This window comes from Bacillus rossius, assembly GCF_032445375.1.
Source record: "Bacillus rossius redtenbacheri isolate Brsri chromosome 9 unlocalized genomic scaffold, Brsri_v3 Brsri_v3_scf9_2, whole genome shotgun sequence".
NCBI classification, from domain to species: domain Eukaryota; kingdom Metazoa; phylum Arthropoda; class Insecta; order Phasmatodea; family Bacillidae; genus Bacillus; species Bacillus rossius.
The window spans coordinates 12,715,134-12,737,805 of NW_026962013.1; the positions used below are offsets into that span (position 1 = coordinate 12,715,134).

The window sequence follows — 22,672 nt, forward strand, 5'->3', positions numbered from 1 at the left end:
ATTTTTTTCCTGTCAAAATTAATAATAAAGCCCTGAGTGGCTATGATTTTTAAGGTGGTTTGCTTACCTTAAGCCTTCCGGTACATTGCATTCAGAGTTGTAAAAAAATTAAGTTTTTTAGTTCAGGGTAAGATTTTTTTAACAATTTTGAACCTCGAATACATTAAATTTGAACATATTTCGGTTTGAAGAAGTGTTTGTACCGTAGCACTTTATTCAACATCTTTATTTACTATCTTGTTTAAGGAGATAAACAGTTTGAAAATTATTTAGAAATTTTTATGAAATTACAGACATAATTAATAAATTTTTTAAAATTTTTGCCAGCATAACGTTAGTACTGTAGCAATGTATCTTAGTGGAGAACTTATAAATTATTCAACGAAACTTGAAAGAACATAATATAAGATTTAGTTAAAGGTGCTCAAACTAACTGCAGTCATCAAAAAATTTACATTCTACGTAAAAATATTGTGCAGCACATATTAAACATCCGTAACCTGGTCTGCAGAGGGGCTAAGCCCCATCCGGCCCTCTCGGGGGTGTTCGGGAAGGTGTAGATGCTTGTGTGCGTGGGTGGAGAGTGCACCGCGCAGCTAATACCGCGCGTGTCTGTTGTGTGTGCGCCAGCATGCGGGCTCTGGTGGTGTGGTCGCGGAGTTGCTCCCAAACCCCCAGTTTGTGCTCGGGCAGGGCAGGCAGCACAGCCCCCCTCCCGCCCACCAACAGGTAACTGTACCTTGTCTGTCTGTCTCCCTGTCCCCCCCTTCCCCCTGGCCTTCTCCTGTCCCGTAGTGCAGCGCCTGGTAGTGTTGATAGCAGCGGGATCTGTATTTTCAAATAAGATTCCAAAAATAAAGTAAATGAGTTCCTGACAGATGAAATGTATTGAGTTTAAACTCCAAACCTGTAATTTTTCTTTGCAATTTTAAAAGCATGCTTTTTGTGTATATGTAGTATGACGTTTTGTACAATTTGTTTATAACATTTGAGTTAAGAGTTATGTAACAAAAAAAATTTTTTGTTTTTGTTTTTATGGTAGTGGTGCGCATTGTTCACCCCACACAACCAGTTTTCTGCATGGGGTTTATATTTCATGTATGGTAGATATTTTGCTTCTGGGTTTTGTTGCCGCCCACGTACGATAGATACTGTAGATCTTTCTTTTGCAACCTTCCTCCTTTATAGTTGAACACTTTCCTGCAATATAGACAGCTCTTCTGTGGTTCCCTTTTTCCTCCCCCCACCCCTTTAGCTCTCTTCAATATTCATGCTTTGTTAAACTATTTTCCTTGACCTTTAAAGATTTTAAAAATATTTTTTTACTGCAACTGTGTTGTGTGTTGTGCATGTGAATACTAATTTGTCATTGTAATTATCATTTAAGCTGTTAAGTGGAATCACAAGCATTTGGTGGCTTTCTAATTATAAAATTCTAATCTCCCTTTTAAATTGTACGTCTTAATTTAAAATCTCTTAGCTCATTAAATATACTTTCCTTGGCAATGTTTGTGACAGTTGATTTTGTTACGATCTTTCCTTATGTACAGACATTTCATTAAATCACTTCTTGAGTGAGTCTATGAACATATTGTGCAACGTCCCATGACAGTGGAAAGTAATGTTTAGAGATTTACAGAAAAACTGACTTTGGAATTTTTATTACTGGGTCCAAAAATTGCTTGTTGCATTTCCTTTACCTGATGAGTCATATATTTTCTTATTCATGAAATTTGGTGAGCAGTTCATAAAATATACTGGAGTCATTATTTCTTGCTATTTATTGTTTTATATTTTTATTCTCACACACATGTGCCATTTCTGTGCATATTGGTCTTCCAAAATTAGCTCCCATTGGGTTAGAAAGAAGTTTGTATAATTACGTATTTGTTTTGCATATGCCCAGACATATCCAGCTATACTGTTTCTGATTTCTATTTAAATTTTTTTTCTCAGGTATTCATATAACTGTGTATTAAAACAATGATGCATTTCTTCTTTCCCTATGAAACTCCTGACTAATGTAAGGTTACAAGTTAATCTAAATTGAACGCCTAAGGAAATTATATGTTGTTGTCTAAAATTTCTGAGTTTTTCATTTGTACCACATCTGCGGCTGGCTGGTGTTTTTTAAAGTATATATTTTGTTTGAAAATAAGGAATCAATCGAATACCAGATCAATTTTTGTAATGCGTTAATTTGTTTTAAATGATGATGAGAATTTTTTCCCATCAGTTCAACTACAGATGAAATAAACAAAGGATTAATTTACATCAACTAGCCCATGAGGTCTTACAAAATGTTTTAGTTAGTGAAGTTAGCTAAGGTAATACATATGTGAAGTTGGTTAGTTGTGGCAATAGTTTTAGGGAGAACTACTGCAAAATGATGAGGTGGGATGAACGTGGTTCTGTAGAGTTATTGCAGTGTTGAATGAAGGAGTGTTGTGTTTGTTAATGAGCGAACATTGCAACTGGTTTCTTGCCACAGGGGGAGATAGTCCATCAGCACGTGGCATTCCCTCACCACATACGTGGCACGCCCGGCTCTCAGAACCTGGCGCCTCACTACGTGAACCACCAGCAGCTGTACCACCAGTACCTCAGGGTGCAGGAGACCATAGGAGCGCACATACCGTACCACCTCCCGCCAGGTACACAGTTCGTCCTGCTGTCGTGTGACTGTGGATGACAGAGCATTGTCAAACATGTTGTAGACCAACATTTGACAGTATGCATGCATCTGTCTACTTGGTAACTTGTTCTGTGCGATTCACCTTTTCTTGTGCTTAATATTGTTGAATTTATGGCATAATAAAAAAAAACAACTGCGCTGATAAGTGCTTAAGTATCCATTTAACACACATACATAACTTCAGAACATTGGAACCAGAGTAAAATGTTACCACCGTGCGTGAACAAGAAAGATGATAAAAAGTTTTTTTTCGGAACACCTTTTCTGATGTACAAAAGATTCACTTTTGTTGTTGTTAACTACTTATCCAGTTTTGAATCTTGTTCAGGTTGACGCTGTAGGTTTTTGTTCAACTGAACACTACGATAACAGATTTCTGAGGGAAATTTAGCAGTAATTTACTTTCTACATTGAAATTTTTAAAATTTTATGTCATTGAGGTTATCTTTATACTTAAGCTTTGACTTGGAAATAAGCAAACCACTCAGAATAAATCCTTTTTCTCCATATGTATGCACAGTAATTAATTTTGTACCTTTTCCAATGTATTTTGTAATGCCAACTCCCTTGAGTGCTGGCAAAAAAAATATGCTGTGTGTAGTATGATTGTGGTTTTGCAACAGTAACTACAGTTCCTCCAGTCTTACAAAATTTGCTGTTTGTCTTTTCCAAACAACTAATCCAGGTTGTTCAACCAAAATATTTCTCTTAGATGTAACATTTTGCCCGACGAAAACCTAGCAACAAATTTCTCAAGTATTTTTCTGCATTTTAAATATGCTGTTTTCATCACAAAGCCTTTGGGACCAATTCTTTTAGAGACTAATAATCTAGCATTATTCTCAGTCTACTTTAATTACTCTCCTGTGCTCTTATTATTTTACCTGATGGTGTTTTATAAACAAAATAGTTTTGCTGTTTCCCTTCATTAGAATTTGTTCTGTTTATTTAAAACACCTGTTTCAGCACTAGCTTCAGTGACACTGTTCGTCAAATTTTCGCTGAAATGTACCACAGCATTGTAAACTACGTCTTCCGTGCTTGTACCCGCAATGGTGGCGTAGATGCCATTATGTAAATCGGGATTGTGTAACTCGGACCTTGATCGATGACCTCGGCTGTCGGGTAGCTGCTTGACCGACCCCTTCCTTCTCTCTGATGCGCTCATCATGTTTCTGCCCTGGTGACAGTGGGGGTCTGTTGCAGGTTCTTTGGTTTCTGGTCATGTAAAAATAGTTTATCATGGCTTGTATCTGCAGTTGTGGTCCCCAAAAAAGTCACAAATATTAGTAGAAGGTAATGATTAAATTTCTGGCAAGCAATCCCATACTGCAAAAAAAAAAAAAAAAAAAAGCATCAAGAGGTCGAGGTAAAAACACTCACTTATCACCACGATAATGCATTAATGGGCTCTAAGCTTCTGTACTTTCCCTGCACGTGCTGGGGAAAGAGAGAACCGACGAGTGGTGTGGATTCGGCGACGGTCGTGCTGAGCGAGAGGGGGCGGTGTGCTCAGGTGCAGTGAGGTCGCCGCTGGTCCCGGCCATGGACATCAAGTCGGAGCCGGAGACGGAGAGCAGCAGCCCGCCCCTGGAGCTGCGCAGGCCGACGAGCGGCGGGACCGCGGTGCGAGCGGCACACGGACTGCAGTCCCCGCACGACCGCGCCACAGACTCCCCGCAGGTCGCCACGGTCTACGTGCACCACGCCGGGGCCCGCCTGCCCCACTTCACCCGGCCCTACTACGAGGAGCCCCCGCCGGCGCACATCAGGGCCCCGCGCTCGCTGCCGCGCCCCGGGGTGGACGCCCCCGTCTCCCAGCCTCGCCTGCAGGTGGCCACGCCGCCCCACGCCAGCCAGGTGCCGCCCCAGGCCGACTCCCTGCTCATGCTGCTGCAGGTACTTACAGCGGTCTGTCCCTTGCTCATCACTAGGGACCCTTTTATTTCGCGAATGGTTTATTCACAAAATTTTCATACAAGCATACAGGTTACTCCGCTTCTACCGGTTTTTTTTACACCGCTCTTACCAGGTTTTTTTTACACCGCTTTCACTAGTTTTTTTTTGCACCGCTATTGGTAGTTTTTATTTACCATTTTTCAGGGTCCCTAGTTATTACCACAACGTGTGGATGCATACTGGGCCTTCTGACAGTCATTTAAACCTTTTTTTTTTTTACAGATTATACATCAGAGGATTTGGAACATGGGCCACATTTAGTTCCATGAAACATTATTATTTCATTTGCATATTATTGAAGTAAAAAATCTGCAATGTATCGTTTTACTTACCAGGAAAAAAAAATGCATTGCAATGTATTTTAAATTAAAGGAAAATATCATGGACATAGTTTTTTTACTTTGGCATTAAGTGACTGTACAAATATATTACTGCGTTAAAAATTATTATGACAAAATTGCATGATGAATTTGTGTTATAAATCAACTTTGTACATTTGAAATATGTTTGAGCTAACATTTAAAAAAAAAAAAGTAACTTTCTTTTTAATCAAAAGCATTCTTTACAAACTTATTAAAATAAGAATAAATACTAGGGCCATTAATTTCATATTGTCCTTTAAAGATGAAGTCATGATTTCTTTATGTTGACATTACAAAATAATAATATAAAACTGATTCTTACCTGGGTCTTTCTACGGCACGCCAACCATCTAAAACATTGGTTGCGCTGTGAAAAATTTGAGGGCCGCTTCCATTCTCAAAGTTTTGTATGGGAGCTGGACCTTCTCAAATAATATCAAAATCTTGTGGTCTGATATATTCATAAATAACTATAAGAAATTCATAGAAGACAAAACACTAAGAGAAAATATTGACATACATAGTATTTTGTATGAAAGATCCTTTCCTTTAAATCTTCTGCGTTTTCAGTTAGCCCAGTGATAACATTTTTTCAGCTTTTCTTCAGTGTAGATTCTTTCACGTTACTCCATGATTTATCCAACCAGTAAATGTTATCTTTGAGGTTAGATTTCTTTAGGCTTTCGACAAAGGTTTTAACTTTTTCTAGGTCCTCAACCAAATGTTTCAACAGTCTCTGCCAGGAATGGCGCTTCAAGTCGGCTCAGATAATACACAATCTTGGATAATCGAAGCTCAGTAAATCAAGACACTACTTAATTAAAAAAATTTTGTGTTATCCATTTATAGTACATTGCATCACTCATAAATAATTGTTTTTGTGTGTGGCTGGGTTAAAGTTGACAGAGGAGTATTAAAGGGCCCGCCTCGTCAGGTGTATGTGTGTTAGTGAGGCGGGATGATAAGCGCGACGCTCGCTGGTGCTTCCAGCGCGGTATAGCCTCTGAGCTGGCGCGCAGTCTTCTCGTCGTCACAGGATAACTGTGAAATTTGAGCGGTGACCGTAACATTATATGGCCGATAAATGAAGATACAGGTGTAATGCAAGTCCCTTAAAGTGCTTTCAAGAGTCTATACCAGTTATTTTACGCCTAAAATTTACTCTGAAAACATGCGTTTTAGCCATTTTGACTCTTATAAAAATACTGTTTAAAAACTTTACCCAAAATCAAAAGTACTTTTAGACCCTCAGCGAACTCTTAAATGCTTTTCGTATGCGGACCCCACTCGGATATCTTGAGTAGTTTTGAAATCGCGTTGTTTTTTCCTGAAGCTCTGCACACCGTATGCGTGCCCGGGTAGGCGGAGCCCTTAAGATATAATATTAAATGGCCCTGCTAAATCAAAGAAATAATTTCGAGCGTGCCACGTGTGCCATTTTGTCGGGCTGATTTGGGCCGCTGGCGGTGTTGCAGCGCTACCCCGTGATGTGGCAAGGGCTGCTGGCCTTGAAGAACGACCAGGCCGCCGTGCAGATGCACTTCGTGTTCGGCAACCCGGCCGTGGCGCGGGACTCCCTGCCCCTGAACGCAGATGGCACCACCCCGCCCCTGCGCATCGCGCAGCGCATGCGGCTGGAGCAGACGCAGGTCGAGGGCGTGGCCAAGAAGATGCAGGTGAGCAGCTCCTTTCCCCTGCTGTTCTAACTGGGGCGACTCTCTCGTGTCAACGACACTTCGTTTTTTTAACTAACTACCACGTGTGTTGCATGTCGGTAGATGAGTGTGACTGTCGATTTATACGCCCGTTGCAACCGTTGCGTTCTCTTATTTTAGTGTGTTTGGCGCAAAGTAGTTTCCGTGTTTTGTATTTTAATCCATGGCAGTTTTGTCAACACAGTTAACTGGGTATTTATTTATACGGTACAAATGACTTAACCTCAACAATGAATGTTGGTATCCGACAAACTCACGAAATGGTGCTCTGTAGAATATTTGTAATCAAATTAAATATTTGTTATTTTTAAGTGTTGATATTCATGTTCAACATTGAATCAAATGTGAATAATAAACTATTCGTAATCAAAATTTTAAATGTAAATATATAGCTTGATACAACTTGCCTGAATGTTTGCAAAATAAAAAAAAAACCAATTGCTTTTATTCGTGAACACCCGAGAACCTGTGTGGCTTCTATGTTTATCAATGTCGCTGCGACCGGATGAGATGACTGGTGGGAATGTCGGGGACCAAGAACGCCGAGGGAGGACGTCTCGGGGAGAGCATGCCCGTGAGGGTGGGGTCTGTCGTTGCAGATTGACAACGAGCACTGCATGCTGCTGGCTCTGCCGTGCGGGCGTGACCACATGGACGTGCTGCAGCAGTCCAACAACCTGCAGATGGGCTTCATCACCTACCTGCAGCAGAAGCAGGCGGCAGGCATCGTCAACATCGCTGCCCCCGGCTCACAGCAGGTCAGCTCATTCCCGGTGCTCGCGTTCCATTTCAGCTCCCGCGCTCTCCCGGGATCACTACAGCCTAGTGTGTCATGGTTCCTTGAAGTAAAGCTGGTGCAGGTTTCTTCCTCAATGTCCCTGATTTCCTGCTGTGTATAATGACTAGAGAGCTGTAAAATTCGCGATTTCAAATCCCTAAAGGATAGACTCCATGATCCTCTATGCACATCTGCTGATTGGTTACCGACTCGTTAACACCTGTTGATTGGAATGATCGTGATTCGCTAATTCTTCTGTTAAATATTTTTCATTGGCCCAGAGTCCTTCAGATAAACTGTGGCCCAATCACTGAAGCAAAATAATGTCAAAAGTATTTGGACTCTATCCTATCCAGAAATGAATGCGCGAATTTTACTGGTCTCTAATAATGAGTTACCTACAAGATGTGAAACTAAAAAGACTGTAATTAATTGATGATGCTGTCCGGCTAAAACTGTCAGGCATTCCAGCCCAACTGCACAAAATTCAACTTTAAAATGTAGTCTATCTTACACGTATTTCATTAAACAATGTATGTAATTGTTAGGTAGGGGTGTGTGCATAAATCTGCTCAGTGTGCCTACGAATTGCATCACTATTGCCATTTTTGAGCTCTGTTCACAGCTTAGTTGAAAAACTACGCTCCGTGTCTACAAATTGCGGCATTTAAACCATTTTTGAGCACAGTTGACCTCGACAACGCTATGATAATACTGGGGGTTGCCAGTGATTGGGAAAGGAAGAAGGAAATTGCTGCTACTCAGTTTTTCTTTCATATCTCATGTTGGGGTTTTTTTTTTTTTTTTTTTTTTTTTTCTTCTTCTGAAGATTTTAATGGGTGCAGCAGTAATAATAATAAACATTAACCAAGATGGACAATTACTACTTTGTTTTTTCATGTGAAAGACTGGAGGCTTTATTACAGAATAAACCAAAAAAGTTGAACGTGAAAGAAACTAGACTAACGAATGGTGCCATAATTCTTTATTTTGGTTAAGTGTTAATGATTTAAGTTTTGTCAAGGGCTAATCTAAGAAAATAATTATTTAATAAGATTTTACCGTTATATATAGTTAGTGTGTGTGTGTGTGTTCGTTTATTCTACAGTGAAATGTGATAGATACCTGAAAAATTTACTACCGTGATAATTTGAATAATAATGCAAATTTTCAAATGCAAAATGTGAAATTCTGCATTTTAAATTTAAAATGTTTATTTATCATCCTTTTGGCTCTTGGACATTTTTCTTGACGTAATAACATTTTATGAAAGTACTTTGAAAACCTTATTAATTCCTGTGGGGATTTGTGTTCTGCCAATAGAATGGCCACCCTGATTAAGTTACAAATTAGACAGTGTCCACGTACCTGATTTGGCAATGCAGTGTCATAGTGCCTGATTCATAAGTTGTCAACAATTGTCTTGTTGGTATAGCAAGTACAATTAATAAAAAGAAAGAGATAGTTTAAAAGTTTTATTGTTTTTTTTTTTCAGGCTGCATACGTGGTTCACATTTTTCCATCTTGTGACTTTGCTAATGACAACTTGGCCAGAATCGCACCAGATTTATTGCATAGAGTGCATGACCTAGCACATCTGTTGATCATCATAGCTACTGTGTGAGTTTACATCGCATGCTGCAGTATTCCTGACTTGAATCCCTGGAAAGTTTCAAGTTTGGTCTGGGAGAATATCCTGCGCCGAATCTGCGTTTCTCAGATGAAAGACTTTCACCAGACATGAAAGTTAAATAAAGTAATGTGCACAGTTTATCACATTACTACAAACTCCAGCTCACGAAGGAAGCTCTGTGGTGTAGTTTCAATGCCTACACTTTTTATGCCTTATTTCTTTTTATTATTATTCATACATTTTTTTTGCATGTTTTTCTTCACCATAAATTCTGTTTTACGAACTGCCTATGCTTCTTGGCACATGTTATCCAACTCAGATTTTATTCCTATAACTAACAAATTATGATAGCTGTGTTCTTGGTTTTATCTGTTGACTGATCTAAAGATGTTTTATTATAAGTGGAATGTATTTTACATGTTATATGGGCAGGGGATTTGGTTCTTAAGTGTTAAATTAATGGCATAACTAGGTAGATGTTGGCTGTCAGACATAGTTATAAGAAAGAGCTTCATTGAGTCGTGTCAGAAAAGTATCTGTGTTGCATATTATATTGTATATTGTTCATCAAGTCGTTACTTCGAAGAATATTTCTTCTTGTGACACATGAGAGGATGACGACATAATGGATTCATCAAAAATTATTTGTGGAGCACAGGTGTTTGTGTTTTGGGAGCAACATTTTGCTGCTTCACATTTTTATGACTATACTCTCCCACATTACAAGATTAGACTTTAATCTACTATTGTAGAAGCTACCCCGAGTGTTGTTTTGTAATTTAATGTAACGGAACCAGATTATGACTAGCAAATAGCTAACCTACCGAAGACTTAACAGCGTGTCAATTTCAGTAGCTGGATGTACATACGTGTTAATGAAAATATTAGTTTCACGAAATGTGTCGAATGTGTTTCGGACAACCTGTATAATGATGGTGGTATGAATGTAGTTTCTCGCCGACACCAGACTTATTGTTCGTCGTTGCTGTGCTGTATAACTGTGAAACATGTAAATGTTTTTATCACGTTCGACAAATGTAAATAATTGTGTATTTTACTGTTGTTCGACATCTAAGAAATTTCGAACTGCGGTACCTAGCAAGCTGTGTATCCTAACTACTGGTTCTCAGAGTTGAAAATTATTTAAAAAAACAAAGGCGTTATCTTTTTTTTTATTACGAAAGTGGTATTGTAACGAAATGATAAATGTAATATAAATGTGATTATCTCTCTGTAGTGCAAGTTCTACAAAGTAAAGTTGTGTAATTTTCTTGTTTCTTGCTGCATCTCATTCTGGACTGATCTAATTAATCATCTTTATAATCATCTACATTACTTTGAATGTAATAATCTCAGTTGTATATTTTGTACATATATAATACGTATTATAACAATTACTTGTGCAGTGCTGTTTGAATTTTAGTCCAGGTACCTATTACTATATAATATACGCGATACAGTATATAAATATGTGTATATATATATATGAATTATAAGAGTCATAGTAGTATAACATATTACCTTCTATGTAGATATAGATACAATGTGCACTGTCTTTAAAAAATTGTTTCTAGTGTTGTCGGTACTTAGCTGTTCTTTTACCCTTGCAATGTGTCGGTCGAAGTGAACTTGTTCGTCTAAAACATCCCCTGCAGTTTTAGGTGTAGCTTATAATTTTTTTATTTTGATTTTGTCTTGTTTTCAACTAGAATTGTCGTTGATGGTAAACAAGTGTTTTTTCAATGTCAGTTTGCTCAAATTGTCATCCCAGATTCTATTTTCACTTTTTATTGTGTACAAGTGAGTAAATTATTGTCATATATTTTTGATGTGTACAAAAGTGGGGGGCGGGGAAACTGTGAAAGTGAAGAAAACACTACCAATTCGTACTGGACATATGCTCTAGTATGTGAACTTGAAAAAAAAAAAAGTGGTCAGAAGGTAAAACAAAAACTTGTATATATTTCAGTGACTATCTTAGGCTGTGATCTCTCTGCATTAAGTTACTGAATTTAATTTGATAAAAAGATCGTCCAGTGATTTAAGTTATTTGATGAATGAAAATATAAAGTGTTAATAAAAATAAATGGAAATTCCTCCCTTTAGCATTTCCTGTCAATGAAACTACTTCTTATCCTTTTCCTAACCAGAAAACAACGGGTCATGGTGTTAATGTTTTTCTGTTGCTGGTTGTAATGTGAAAGTGTTCCTCAAATGTAGAAAAAGGGTGATGAGGATGTTGTATACACACACCTTTGAAATACAGTTACATTTAGAAGCAGCCCTGCATAATGCATGTTGACAAAGTGTGACATGTTTTAACTGGAAGTCTTTAAGTGGTTATTGCATTTCACATAACCTCAATAGTGACATTGAAAGCTACCAAAATCCTATAACCTATGAACATACCAGAATATTGGATTGTTTAAATTTACTGTACTAGGTTATTATTATGAAAAAAAGATAAAAGTATTACCTACATATTAAATGTAATAATGATGGGTAGATTAAAGAACAGAGTATTGCCTGTAGCACAGTGATTAATAATAATAATCATCAAATGCAAAGCTGCAGTCATTGAGAGACCTGTTGCAAATAAATAACTACTTAGTAAACCTAAAATTTTAGAGATGGACGAGTTGAGGTTTTTTGGCGTCGAGTCGAGTTTAGCAATTCATATTTCGAGTTGAGTCAAGTTCGAGTCACAAAATTTTTGAAGAGGTCGAGTCAGTTCGAGTTTCATAATTTTATCATTTTTTGCGTCGAATATGATAAATAAAATATTAGTACACCCATTGATATAAAAATTGAGTATCCAAGATGCATCTGCATTATTTAAATATTTTAAATGATTAATTAGCAAATCATTATGTTATTTAAATATAAAAAACTAAGCTTTATTTCAACATGATTTCACAGTATCTTTAATGTAGCTATTCTAACCATATCAACTGTCCACAATGTTTTAAAGTATTTATAATGTAGCTAACCTAACCTAATTGACCATAGTTATCATGAGTTGTCCAAAATAAACATTCACGGACACACTGCAAACGAAAAATATGGCGGCGTACAAATAAATACCGTTGCCTTGTTTATGGTATTTCCTTTTATCAACACCGCCATATTTATTTACAATGAACAAAAAAAACGAAGATGTACGATCGGGAGTTTGGCTCTTTCATCTGTGAAAAGATTGCTTCCCGAGTTACGTAACTTTTTTTTTTCCGATCCACCGGCAGATCCCCACATGAACAAACAGCTCAAGGGATTTAGGTCTTGTCACATTGTCACATTATTAATGTAAATACACTTTCCGCGGCAAGATTATTCGCCCGGAACTTGTTACAACTACAAGAATATCAATATGTTTTTAAATAAATATTTCATGCATTTGATTTGGCGATCAGTAACTGATTGCCAAATAAAATGCATGAGCGTTGTTGTTATTATATTTTATTCAAACAAAAGGAAAGTAATTTTATCCTAAACGTTATTGACACGCAGTGCTGCGTAGCGGAGCAGCTAAATATAGTTCCAAAATGCAAGGCTGGCTGGCCTAACACGCAGCCATTTTCACGCATCACAGCTTGGTGTTATTTACTAAATATTACAATATAATTATTTTATGTTTTTATTTTTAGGTTACGGAAATCTCTTGTTTATACGAGTAATTATAAACGGGGCACGATAAACGTGATAATTATTAATATATCTGCGTTTTGCAACAAATTTTTCTTCAGTGAAAATCCATTGACGTATTTTGTAAACAAATGCGGTACCATATTTGAAGTAAACACAGGATGAAAAACAAAATGAAAACAGTGCACGCTGTTTCCCAAGCATTTTTTAAAATATAAAATGGTCATGTGACATAATTTTGTCCTATAAACTGTCGCCACTATCGACAAAATCACGTTACGACGTCACGTTCATAAATGAAGGTAGGCCTAGGTTTGGTTGCACTTGTACCTATTATAGCGCCGTAGCACGGTAGCGGGTAAGGTTAGATTTGCACGGGATTTGTTTTGTTTAAAGGTCATTATCATTTCTTGCACTTGTTCCTATTATAGCGCCGTCGCACGGTAGCGGGTAAGGTTAGATTTGCACGGGATTTGTTTTGTTTAAAGGTCATTATCATTTCTTGCTGTATTAATGACTTGGCGAAAATGTTAAGACAACCTATAATAAAGTGCTATAATGTCACGATGCTGGTACTTAACTCGAAACGTTTCGAGTCTTGAACTTGATAAAATATGTGACTCGGTTTTCGAGTCGAGTCAATCTGACCCAACTCGGCTCGGCTCGACTCGATAAACCAAGACTCGACCCATCTCTATAAAATTTTATAATGACAGGATTAACAGATTAAAAAAAATACAAACTTACAACTATATATATTTTGCTGGTAGTTTATCTTGGAATGTTTTTTGTAAGCATTTTAAATTTACAGTGAATAATCAGCAGTATCAAAATATAAAAAATGGCCCTTTTTAAGTAATGTACTTAATGTAAGAAATTATATTATGATGAATTGATTTAAAATATTTATTAGTCCCGAATTTCCAGTGGCTGTCTGAAATATTAATAGAAATATAAGTTGGTTCTTTCCTTAAACACAGGAGCTCAGGAGCTATCCCAAGAGCTGTGCATTGAGGAGACATCCTCAGGACAACGGACGAAAAAATGTGGGAACCATCATAAGCAAGGAAACCGTTGAATCATTGGAAATGCAGAAAGCATTGAAAATAAGAAACAGAACCCATTGCATAACCAATAATGCAGTGTATTATCAACTTTTAAAAAAATTTGGTACAAGGTTGTTACCGGCACAAAAAGGAATTGCCTTGGGTGGGGCGGGGGAGGTTTCTGTGTTTGTTGAAGTGAAGAAACTTTGTTCCACTTACCAATGGCATGAGTATAATTCTTGCTGTCAACACATGGCAAGAAGTTGGAACACGGTAGTGTTAATGATTATAAGCGTGGCACTGCACACTTGAAGATTAAAAGAAAAAAAATGAAAGATGCCGACAAAATTACTACATATTTACGAGGAAGAAGTTTGGGAAACTATCCCATCTTATATCGAAATCCGGCACCAACACTAGTAAAATAAGATAAAACTCAGACGAGCATGGTGGTTGCATCTAGCTCGAAAGATTCTCTGTGGCGTCGCTGCGAGAGCCGAGGATGCGGACGACATAGTGTATCAATGGACATACATGTCACTGATTATTTACTCAGGACCTTACTGAAGGTTCTCTTTTTGACTGCTGAAAATTGCACTCGTGCAGCCTCAGAGGTAAACATGGAGAGCTTAAGTGATTTACCGACATTAAATTAAAGTATAATGTGCCTAATTTAAACTTAATTTATTTCAAAATACTGGATAATTCGAAAATATTTCACAGTTTCTTTAAATTCTGTATTAAATGTGAAAATAAGTAGGTATGTGTGATTCAAATTTTGCTTGAATGATTTGAAGTTAAAACTAAAATGCCAAGAACCTTAAGTAGGTGGAGGCGAAATGTTATTTTTGCAAGACTGCAGGAAATAACTGTTTACATTACTGAGACACTGTCTCAGCTTACCTTCAAGGGCGTATATATAGGGGGTGGGGGGCAGCCCCCCCCCCCCCCCCAAACCAAAATAAAAAAATATTAATGTATTAAGTACACCCACCCCTCGAATTAATGCTGTTTGATTTACGCAGTTTGGAAGTAAAAACACCAATCATTTATGGCAGGATTTGAAGTAGCGTGGTCATAGATATGAAGTAGCACTTTTTTTCTGCATGAATTTTTATATTTTATATTTTGTGACTCCAAAAGTGTATGAAAAGATCACCAAGTAACAGGAGCATTAGTGACACAGGCCTTTAATAATTTTAAAAACCCAAGGAAATGTTTCATAAACATGAAAATTGCACATATCTTAAAACATCAGTTTTGATTGCTGAAAAAACAAAATCCATTGCTACAATGCAGATTGGATACCGAAAAAAGAAAAAAAAAGACATATCTATAGTAAAAACTACAAGATTTAGCAAAAGGCAGCAGAAAATAACAGTAAGAGGTCATTGTGACTGGATGAATATGCCTAGAAGAGCCAGGAAAAACTATGGAAATTTTGATCACTGCTGAGATGCAGAGCTAACAGTGGAGATGATGACTTTAAAGACCAATTGATGAACATTGGTGGTAGGAGCATGTACACACGTTCTTTTTATTCAAAATGATCTCATTAACACATTTGGTCATTTAATCAAATCTCAATTGTGACATGTTAGGAAGTCTTATTTTTTAAATTCTGTTTTAGCAGATGAAACCAATAAATATTAGCCAAATGGAACAGTTTTTTCTTTGTGTATGGTATGTTGAACAATCATACAAAATTTGAGATATCCTAACTTTAGTTCCTGTTTATGATGTTACTGGTGCAGGCGTAGCTAACACTGTTAGAGACTGTGTTAATTTTAGGGCTGGACTTAAAGAAAATGAGAGGTCAAGGATAAGATGGTGTTGCCACTATGAGAGTGAAATTCAGAGTACAAGTTTCTATCAAAGAAAAACCAACACAAGTCTTGTATACACATTGCAGACCTGCCAACTCTCACGATTTTGGTGTGAGGCTCACGATTTTAAGGTCCATCTCACGCCCTCACTCCATAATAGTGTTTCCTCACGATTTTTCGGGGCCCCAAGATTTTGTTTGTAAAAGTTACAAAACAAGTTTTACCAAAGCTTACAGTAACGAGTTTCCATCAATACTCGAGTCACGTAAAGGAAGCAATTTTGCGTTTTGTATCATGTGCCGTGCTGATTTTTCTATCTCGCATAGTGGAAGAGACATTGTGAAACATGTCGCTACAAAAAAACACAACTAACACGTGAAGTGTATTGCTTCCAATAAAAAAATTAATTTTGCTGTGAACAGTGATAATAGTGTTACACGAGCAGAATGTTATTTTACATCTTTTTTAATTGCGGCCCTGCATGATCACTACACGACAGCGCTAAATTATGTTCAACTAAATTAAATTTAAAGATTCTCATTTGTTGTATTTTATATCTAACCTGTACTTATGGGCCTGAAAATTTTTATCGAGGACCTCATGAATTTTTTAATTTGAATGTTGACAGGTCTGACATTGTTCTTCGCAGTCTACATTTGTGTTTGTCGGATGCAAGTAACATTCCTTCTATAAGAATGTGTATAGGCGTTAACAAAGAAGTCTGTGGATTCTTCCATATGTCAGCCAAAAGAACTGAAATATTAAAATCAACTATATATGACTGCTGTCCTTAACAGAAAAAAAAAACTTGATGGGTAAAAAGGCATGACTTGGTGCTTTTATTTAAAGAACCTTCCTTGTCTCTCTAGAAAATAGAAGAATCAAGTGACTCACCACCAAAATCTTTCTGAAGCCATAGCAAAAGTTAAGATCTGCTTTCAAAATGAAGGGTAAATGCTAATGACAACTTTAAAATCCGGTATGCTCAAGTAAAAGGAAATCGCTGCAAAACTCAACATTAAAGAAGAGATTCCAAGAGTTTATCACCTTCAACAGTCCCCAACAACGGCCCTTACAGAGCAGAAGAAGAATATTATCGACGAGCTGATTATGTACCTTACCTTGATGGTTTTTGGAATTCACTGAAGGAATGCTTTGAATCTCGCATAACATTTGCATCCTTCCAGAATGTTGTACCAAAACAGATATCGGTTCATGGTTCATTGGAAGCTGCTTTCAATTTGTCACATAAAGAGGTCGTGCAAAGTGAGTTTATGTTGTGGAAAGAAGTGTAGCTGGAAAAAATCTGAAAAACTTCTCAAAAAAGACAATAGTTCTCTAGAAAAGTGTGATGAGACTTTATTTTCTAACATAAGAAGATTGAAGACTTAAGAAATGCTCTGTGGGAAAGTAGGCTTAATGGACTAGCATTGCTTTCGATCCATAGACATTAATATAAACAAAGTTCTGAACAAGTTTGTTAATGTACCAAGAAATCTGGACCTTGTTTTGTAAACTTTACATAAAAAGGCAAACTTCTTTTTTTAATGTAGTTCACTTTGATACCGTATATTGCTTAAAAATAATAAACCAACATTCTTTTCCGTTTTACAAAATTTACATTGGGTTGTAGTGACCAGAGCAAAAAAAAAACTTTAAAAAATGTTTTACACATTAAGTTAGTATAAAAGTAAGGGAAGTGAAGAAAATATTAACGCAAATACAATTAAACGTTAAATATGTGCGTGTTATAAAACAACATGCTATCATATAATAAAGCATAATTCATTTTTGTTATAAAAATTAACTGAAATCTTAAAGAAATAGTAATAACTATATTTAGACAAAACTTTGCTTAAAAACCCTTTGAAAACCATCCTAATCATTGATTGATAGTCACTAGCATATATAACTGTAAGCTAATCTCTATTTGCCACTGCTTAGCTTTGTCTGTAGCCATGTAGCGAGAAACTGTAAGTGGGGTGGGTGGCTGCCCTATTCCCATTATTTTCTCGTAATTTTAGTTTCTGGCATAACTTAGTTAGGTGCAGTATGCTTTTTCTATTGTAACTTAAAAGAGTTTTGTTGCACTGTTTTTTTTTATTTTGTGTATTAAATTTCATAGGTTGCTCTCTGAACTTAATGTGCAACTTTTCCAATTTGCTAGTTAGGTTCTAAGGTTGTAGAAAATCCAACATTTTGAAGTGTGAGCAAAGTGAAAGTGCCTGCGGTGATGTTAAAACTCGTAATGATTGGTAAAATATTGCAAGACCAAATTACATGCCAGCAAGTTTGCTGTAAGCGCGACTGCAATCTTCTAGGCGTGACTGTACTATCCCTAATCCCTTCTCTCTTCCCCCTTTTCCTGCCCAAACATACCCTTCGCCGGTGTCTCCAAGAACTGAGGGCACACAATAATTGACAAGGAGTTGTTGGCCTCTTGCAGTAAAAATGACATGAGTTCAGCAGTCCAACAACCTAAGTACACTTTATTGCTGTTCACTCAGGAACTCTTGCCAAATTATAATAAAATCTCGTTCATGTATAAAACAAATATTGTGCAAGGCAACTCAATCATGTACCTGAACAAAAGGCTAAGGAAATAATAAACACATCAAATTGTCTTCTTTGATATTATGTTAGGGCAAATATAAACAAATAGTATAAATGAATTGACATTAAAAAAATACTAAATGAAGTTAGTGTGCACTCTAATCTGGCTTGGATGTGCTACTTTTGAGAAGAGATTTATTAGAGTAAAAATATTTGTACATCATTTTTGGAGAGGCATTAGAAAAAACACTTTGTAATAAAAGGTAGACCGATAGAAAGACCAATGTAAGGACTAATTTAGATGAGAGAATGGGAAATACAAAGTTTGCTTCTAACAGTGTATATTAATGCATTTTATTGAAGAAAATGGCCATACTGTTATTTTTATAAAAAAAAAAAAGTCTCAAATTTTTTTAACATATTTTAACACGTCTTCATATTACTGCAACTCAAAAAGAATACAGAAAAACATGTTAAATTGCTTCTATACCAATATTAGTCACTCGTAAGGCCTTTTATGCGGGGGCATTGTCGTGACGAAGGAACCAGTCACCTGATTGCCAAAGTTTCGGCCCTATTCTCCACACATCCATCCACAAACGTCTTAAAAGATACAAATAAAGGTGCTGGTTAACAGTCTGGCCAGGGGGAACAAATTCCCAGTGCTAGAGGTGGGTCGAAAAGTATCAACCTGATACTTTGTCACTGATGCGCGCCTGTATCAAGAACGGCAAACGAGTACACTTGAAAAGTATCAAGTACTTTAGTATCAGTTCAGAATTCGCCTGGAACAACACCATGGCCAATGTGCGCAGAACCCGATCGCAGATGACTGTCACTTGGGCGGAGCTTGTGAAAGGGCAGGGAGCAGGAACGACGAATAAGGGATAAAGAAGGGAAATAATGTAGGGGAGGAAGCGCAGGGGAAGGCGTTGAAGGAGAGGCGCAAAGCGAAATTGTTACGAGTCGTTTGGTTATTGTCCCACATCAAAGTACGCTCAGTGCGCAGTGCGTGCACAGTCTCGTTCAATAATAAAACTAATGAAATTTTAATATTAAAAAGTACATTAATACAAGATATAATATTTATATTTGTGCACCTAACAGCTATGAAAATGCAAATAAATTCTCAGTTGACACTAATAACAGATGTAATCAACATATGGACTTTTTTTTTTCGAAAACAATTAGTAACTAGTGTTTTTATACATTAAAAGATTACGATTTTATCAAAAATAAAAAAAAACAGATACGTACATTAGTGAGCATACTATATCAATGTTTACGTTTCAAATGTTTCTTCAGATTAGTCGATGATGATTTATAACTCAGTTTTTGTTTACACAAATTACAATTAGCAAGCTCATTATTTTCCGTAAAAAAATTCCACACAAATGAAGTCTTTTTCCTGCTCTTATCCATTCCTTATTTCACTATAAAGATACTAACTACAAAGCATGACAGCCCGCAACAATGTACATGGTGGTAATTAATACATGGCCAGGACGAACTGCAGTAACTGATTGATACTGGCTGTATCAGGCGGGCATGAGAGTAACAGAGTTAGAGAATTGCCAGGCGTGATAAATAATGTATCAGACACCGATACCTTTTTACGCTGGTGATGACGGCACGGAGGATGTGTACCCTGTAACGAAAATGCTGATACCTTGTCGCTTCCTGGGACCGCTAATGCTCTGATACAAAAGTATCAGATACTTGTAACTAGGTACATTACTGTTTCAGTATCAGATTGGAACAGATACCGAAAATTGCTGTAACAACCCACCTCTTCCCAGTGCACAATTCCACGAACATAAAAAAGACCATGATAATCTTAACATTCGACCTCACTTTTCCTCCTTTTTTCGGTCTGGGAGAGTTGGAAGGCTCCCACAGTCCCTTGCTTGGTTTCTGGGTCATACCTATAACACAAACTCTCATCACCTATAATGACTTTAGTCAAAAAATTTGGATAATTTTTTTCAAGTCCTGGCTCAAATTCAATCAAATGTTTTTTGATGTTGCTTGAGAAGGCGAGGAACAAATTTAGTGACAACATGTCTCATTTGCAAATCCTCAGTCAAAATACACTGCCAAGAGCTCCAACTCACTCCCGTCTTTTCTGAAATTTCGTTGATCGTGAAATAACGATTCTCAATTTTTTTTTCAACGTTTTCATTGTTTCGAGTTGTTGAAGGGCGGCCAGAATGAGCATGGTCTTCAACACTTATCTTACAATGTTTAAAGCGCCCAAATCACTCGAAAAGTTGTGCGCGGCTCATAGTAACCTACTTGCAAGCCTGTTGAAGTATTTGGTAAGCTTCCGTTGCCGATTTTTCAAGCAGGAAACAAGGTTTCAAACACGCATTATGTTCTTTTAAATCTGACCTAACGACTTCGCTGGCGGAACAAGGGATCAATTACAAAAAAAAACTACTACGATCGAACGTTGACCTACAAACTGAGGTCTGAGCAGCTGTTTCGTGAAAGTATCTACGAACCCCATCTAGCGGGATAACTCTCTAGGTACTATGTCTATGAATGGCACCCCTTGCTCTTGGTCCTTTTATTTTTTTCTTGTGGGACACCCATGTATATATTTTGAGATGAGATGGGTTTGCGGTACATGGACTATGAAACGAAAATCTTTATAAAAATTTTCCGGAAGTCGTACCATGGTAATGACTACAATAGGTAGTATTTCTTAGAAATCTAACGGAAGATAAACTTCTTAGTTTAGATACCTGTATATTCAGCACAGAATTTAATTAATTTAAATGTTTACTGCCTACATAGCCTAAATTTAAAAACATGACGTGTCTCGTCATAGTCAGAAAAAATGTCAAACACACACTTTAAAATATTTTATGTTTTACTCTTCTCGTACATGCTATAACAGAAAGCCAATGCAAAAGATAAATGGAAGAGATAACACGTAAGTTCAACCAAATTCGCTAATAAAAAAAAATTCTGTGTATGATGTAAATCATTTTAAAAAAAGTGTAAATGTACAAAGAAAAATAGTATAAATTAAAATGAAGTATTTGCTAAAATATATAAATGGAACTTTTATAGCAGCGAATAAAAAAAAACACAATTATGTCCATAGTTCATAGCACTTGTAACAAAACCTTTCTTTTCCTATGACGTCATCCCGACCATGGCCTCTAAGCCGTGCTCTGCACAGCTAGCACCCGATCCAATTTTCGGAGAGCACCCCCCAGCCCAGCGGGAATGAGTCAGGCGAGTGCCTCGGGTGTGATCCCAATAGACCTAAAGAAACTTAAGGGCACGGAACCCTGGGGGCTCGAACCCATAAAACAATTGTAGGGCTGAGGATTAGAAGGGTGATATCAACCAATTCATAATGTTTGAGAACAGTGAAAAGAAGATTTTGTTTGGAAATATAAGTATTGTATTGAACTACTACAAAACACTGAGTCTTTATTTTGTACATTCAAATATTTCTCTTTTCACCAAACGACTTTTTTTCATTTTTGTTGTTAAATATTTTTATAAAAGAAATCATAAAAAAATAATTGAATTGTTAACCCGAGAAAAAATTAAAAGTGGGCTATCGGCCACATATTAACGTATCATAAAGTTAGAAGTGAGTTATCAACCAATAAGTGTACAGTGTTGTACAGTGTTATTAATGGAAAAAGTGACATTGTACGGCCGAAGGCCACCCCAAAGCCCGACCTGCACCCGCCAGTACTTGGCTCCGCTAACGGAAAGCACCCCTAGCCATGGCCCACCTGAGTCAAGTGAGCGGACCGCAGCCCAAGGTAGAGAATAGCGAACCATTTTAATTACACATGCAACGCACTCCCCGTGCCTACAAAATCCCCCACACAATAATAAAGTAATCAGAAACAAACAAACGCCCCTAATTAAGGCTGTTCAAGTGGTCGAAAAATCGTCCCCACTTCGGAATGACTTTAAACTGATACATCACTCACAATAGCATAAAAACTGATCAGTGAACCCCCTAAGAGCGCTGTATAAGACTCAGGGTCGCGCCGCTGGGTATTCAGTCGAGAGGAAGGCTTCAAAGGGGAAGGTTATGTCGCTCGGCTCCGTACAGCGGGTAGGGCGACGCGCGAAAGAAAATCGCCCCTAGTTCTCCTAGCGGAGGAATGGCTAACTGTTTGCAGCAGGTAGTCGCGCCGGCTTATGTGCTATCCCAGGGGGCTGGGGGAGGAAGTGGCAGACAGCTCAGATCTCATTCCTCGCCGGGTGTAGGGTGTCCGCTGTCGGGTTCGGTGTGTGACGTCAGCAAGGACCGCAGATTTATATTTGCCAGTTGCAAGGCTCGCAGATAATGCCTTACTTTCACAGCGAATTATCTGTAGATTCTCTGACGCTTCATCTACATGTATAAAAATAACTTGAAAACATTATTTGGCTAAATTTTTGTCTCTTCGCTAGATTTTTGAAGCAATGAATATCTTTATTAA

General features: G+C 37.4%; 1 protein-coding gene across 8 annotated transcripts in view; it reads left to right on the forward strand.

Annotated features, from left to right (window-relative positions):
- Positions 1-11,247, forward strand: part of LOC134543353 (protein split ends-like) — a 201,515-nt gene extending 190,268 nt beyond the window's left edge. For 7 of the 8 annotated variants that reach the window (XM_063388333.1, XM_063388329.1, XM_063388331.1 and 4 more), the window contains 6 exons: positions 631-729; positions 2,492-2,654; positions 4,212-4,594; positions 6,492-6,692; positions 7,331-7,489; positions 9,005-11,247. In XM_063388333.1, coding sequence (XP_063244403.1) covers positions 631-729; positions 2,492-2,654; positions 4,212-4,594; positions 6,492-6,692; positions 7,331-7,489; positions 9,005-9,133 — 1,134 coding nt within the window. In that variant the 3' untranslated portion in view covers positions 9,134-11,247. The remainder of the gene's footprint in view (positions 1-630; positions 730-2,491; positions 2,655-4,211; positions 4,595-6,491; positions 6,693-7,330; positions 7,490-9,004) is intronic. The other variant, XM_063388332.1, reaches the window with a different exon arrangement.
- Positions 11,248-22,672: the final 11,425 nt, after the last annotated feature.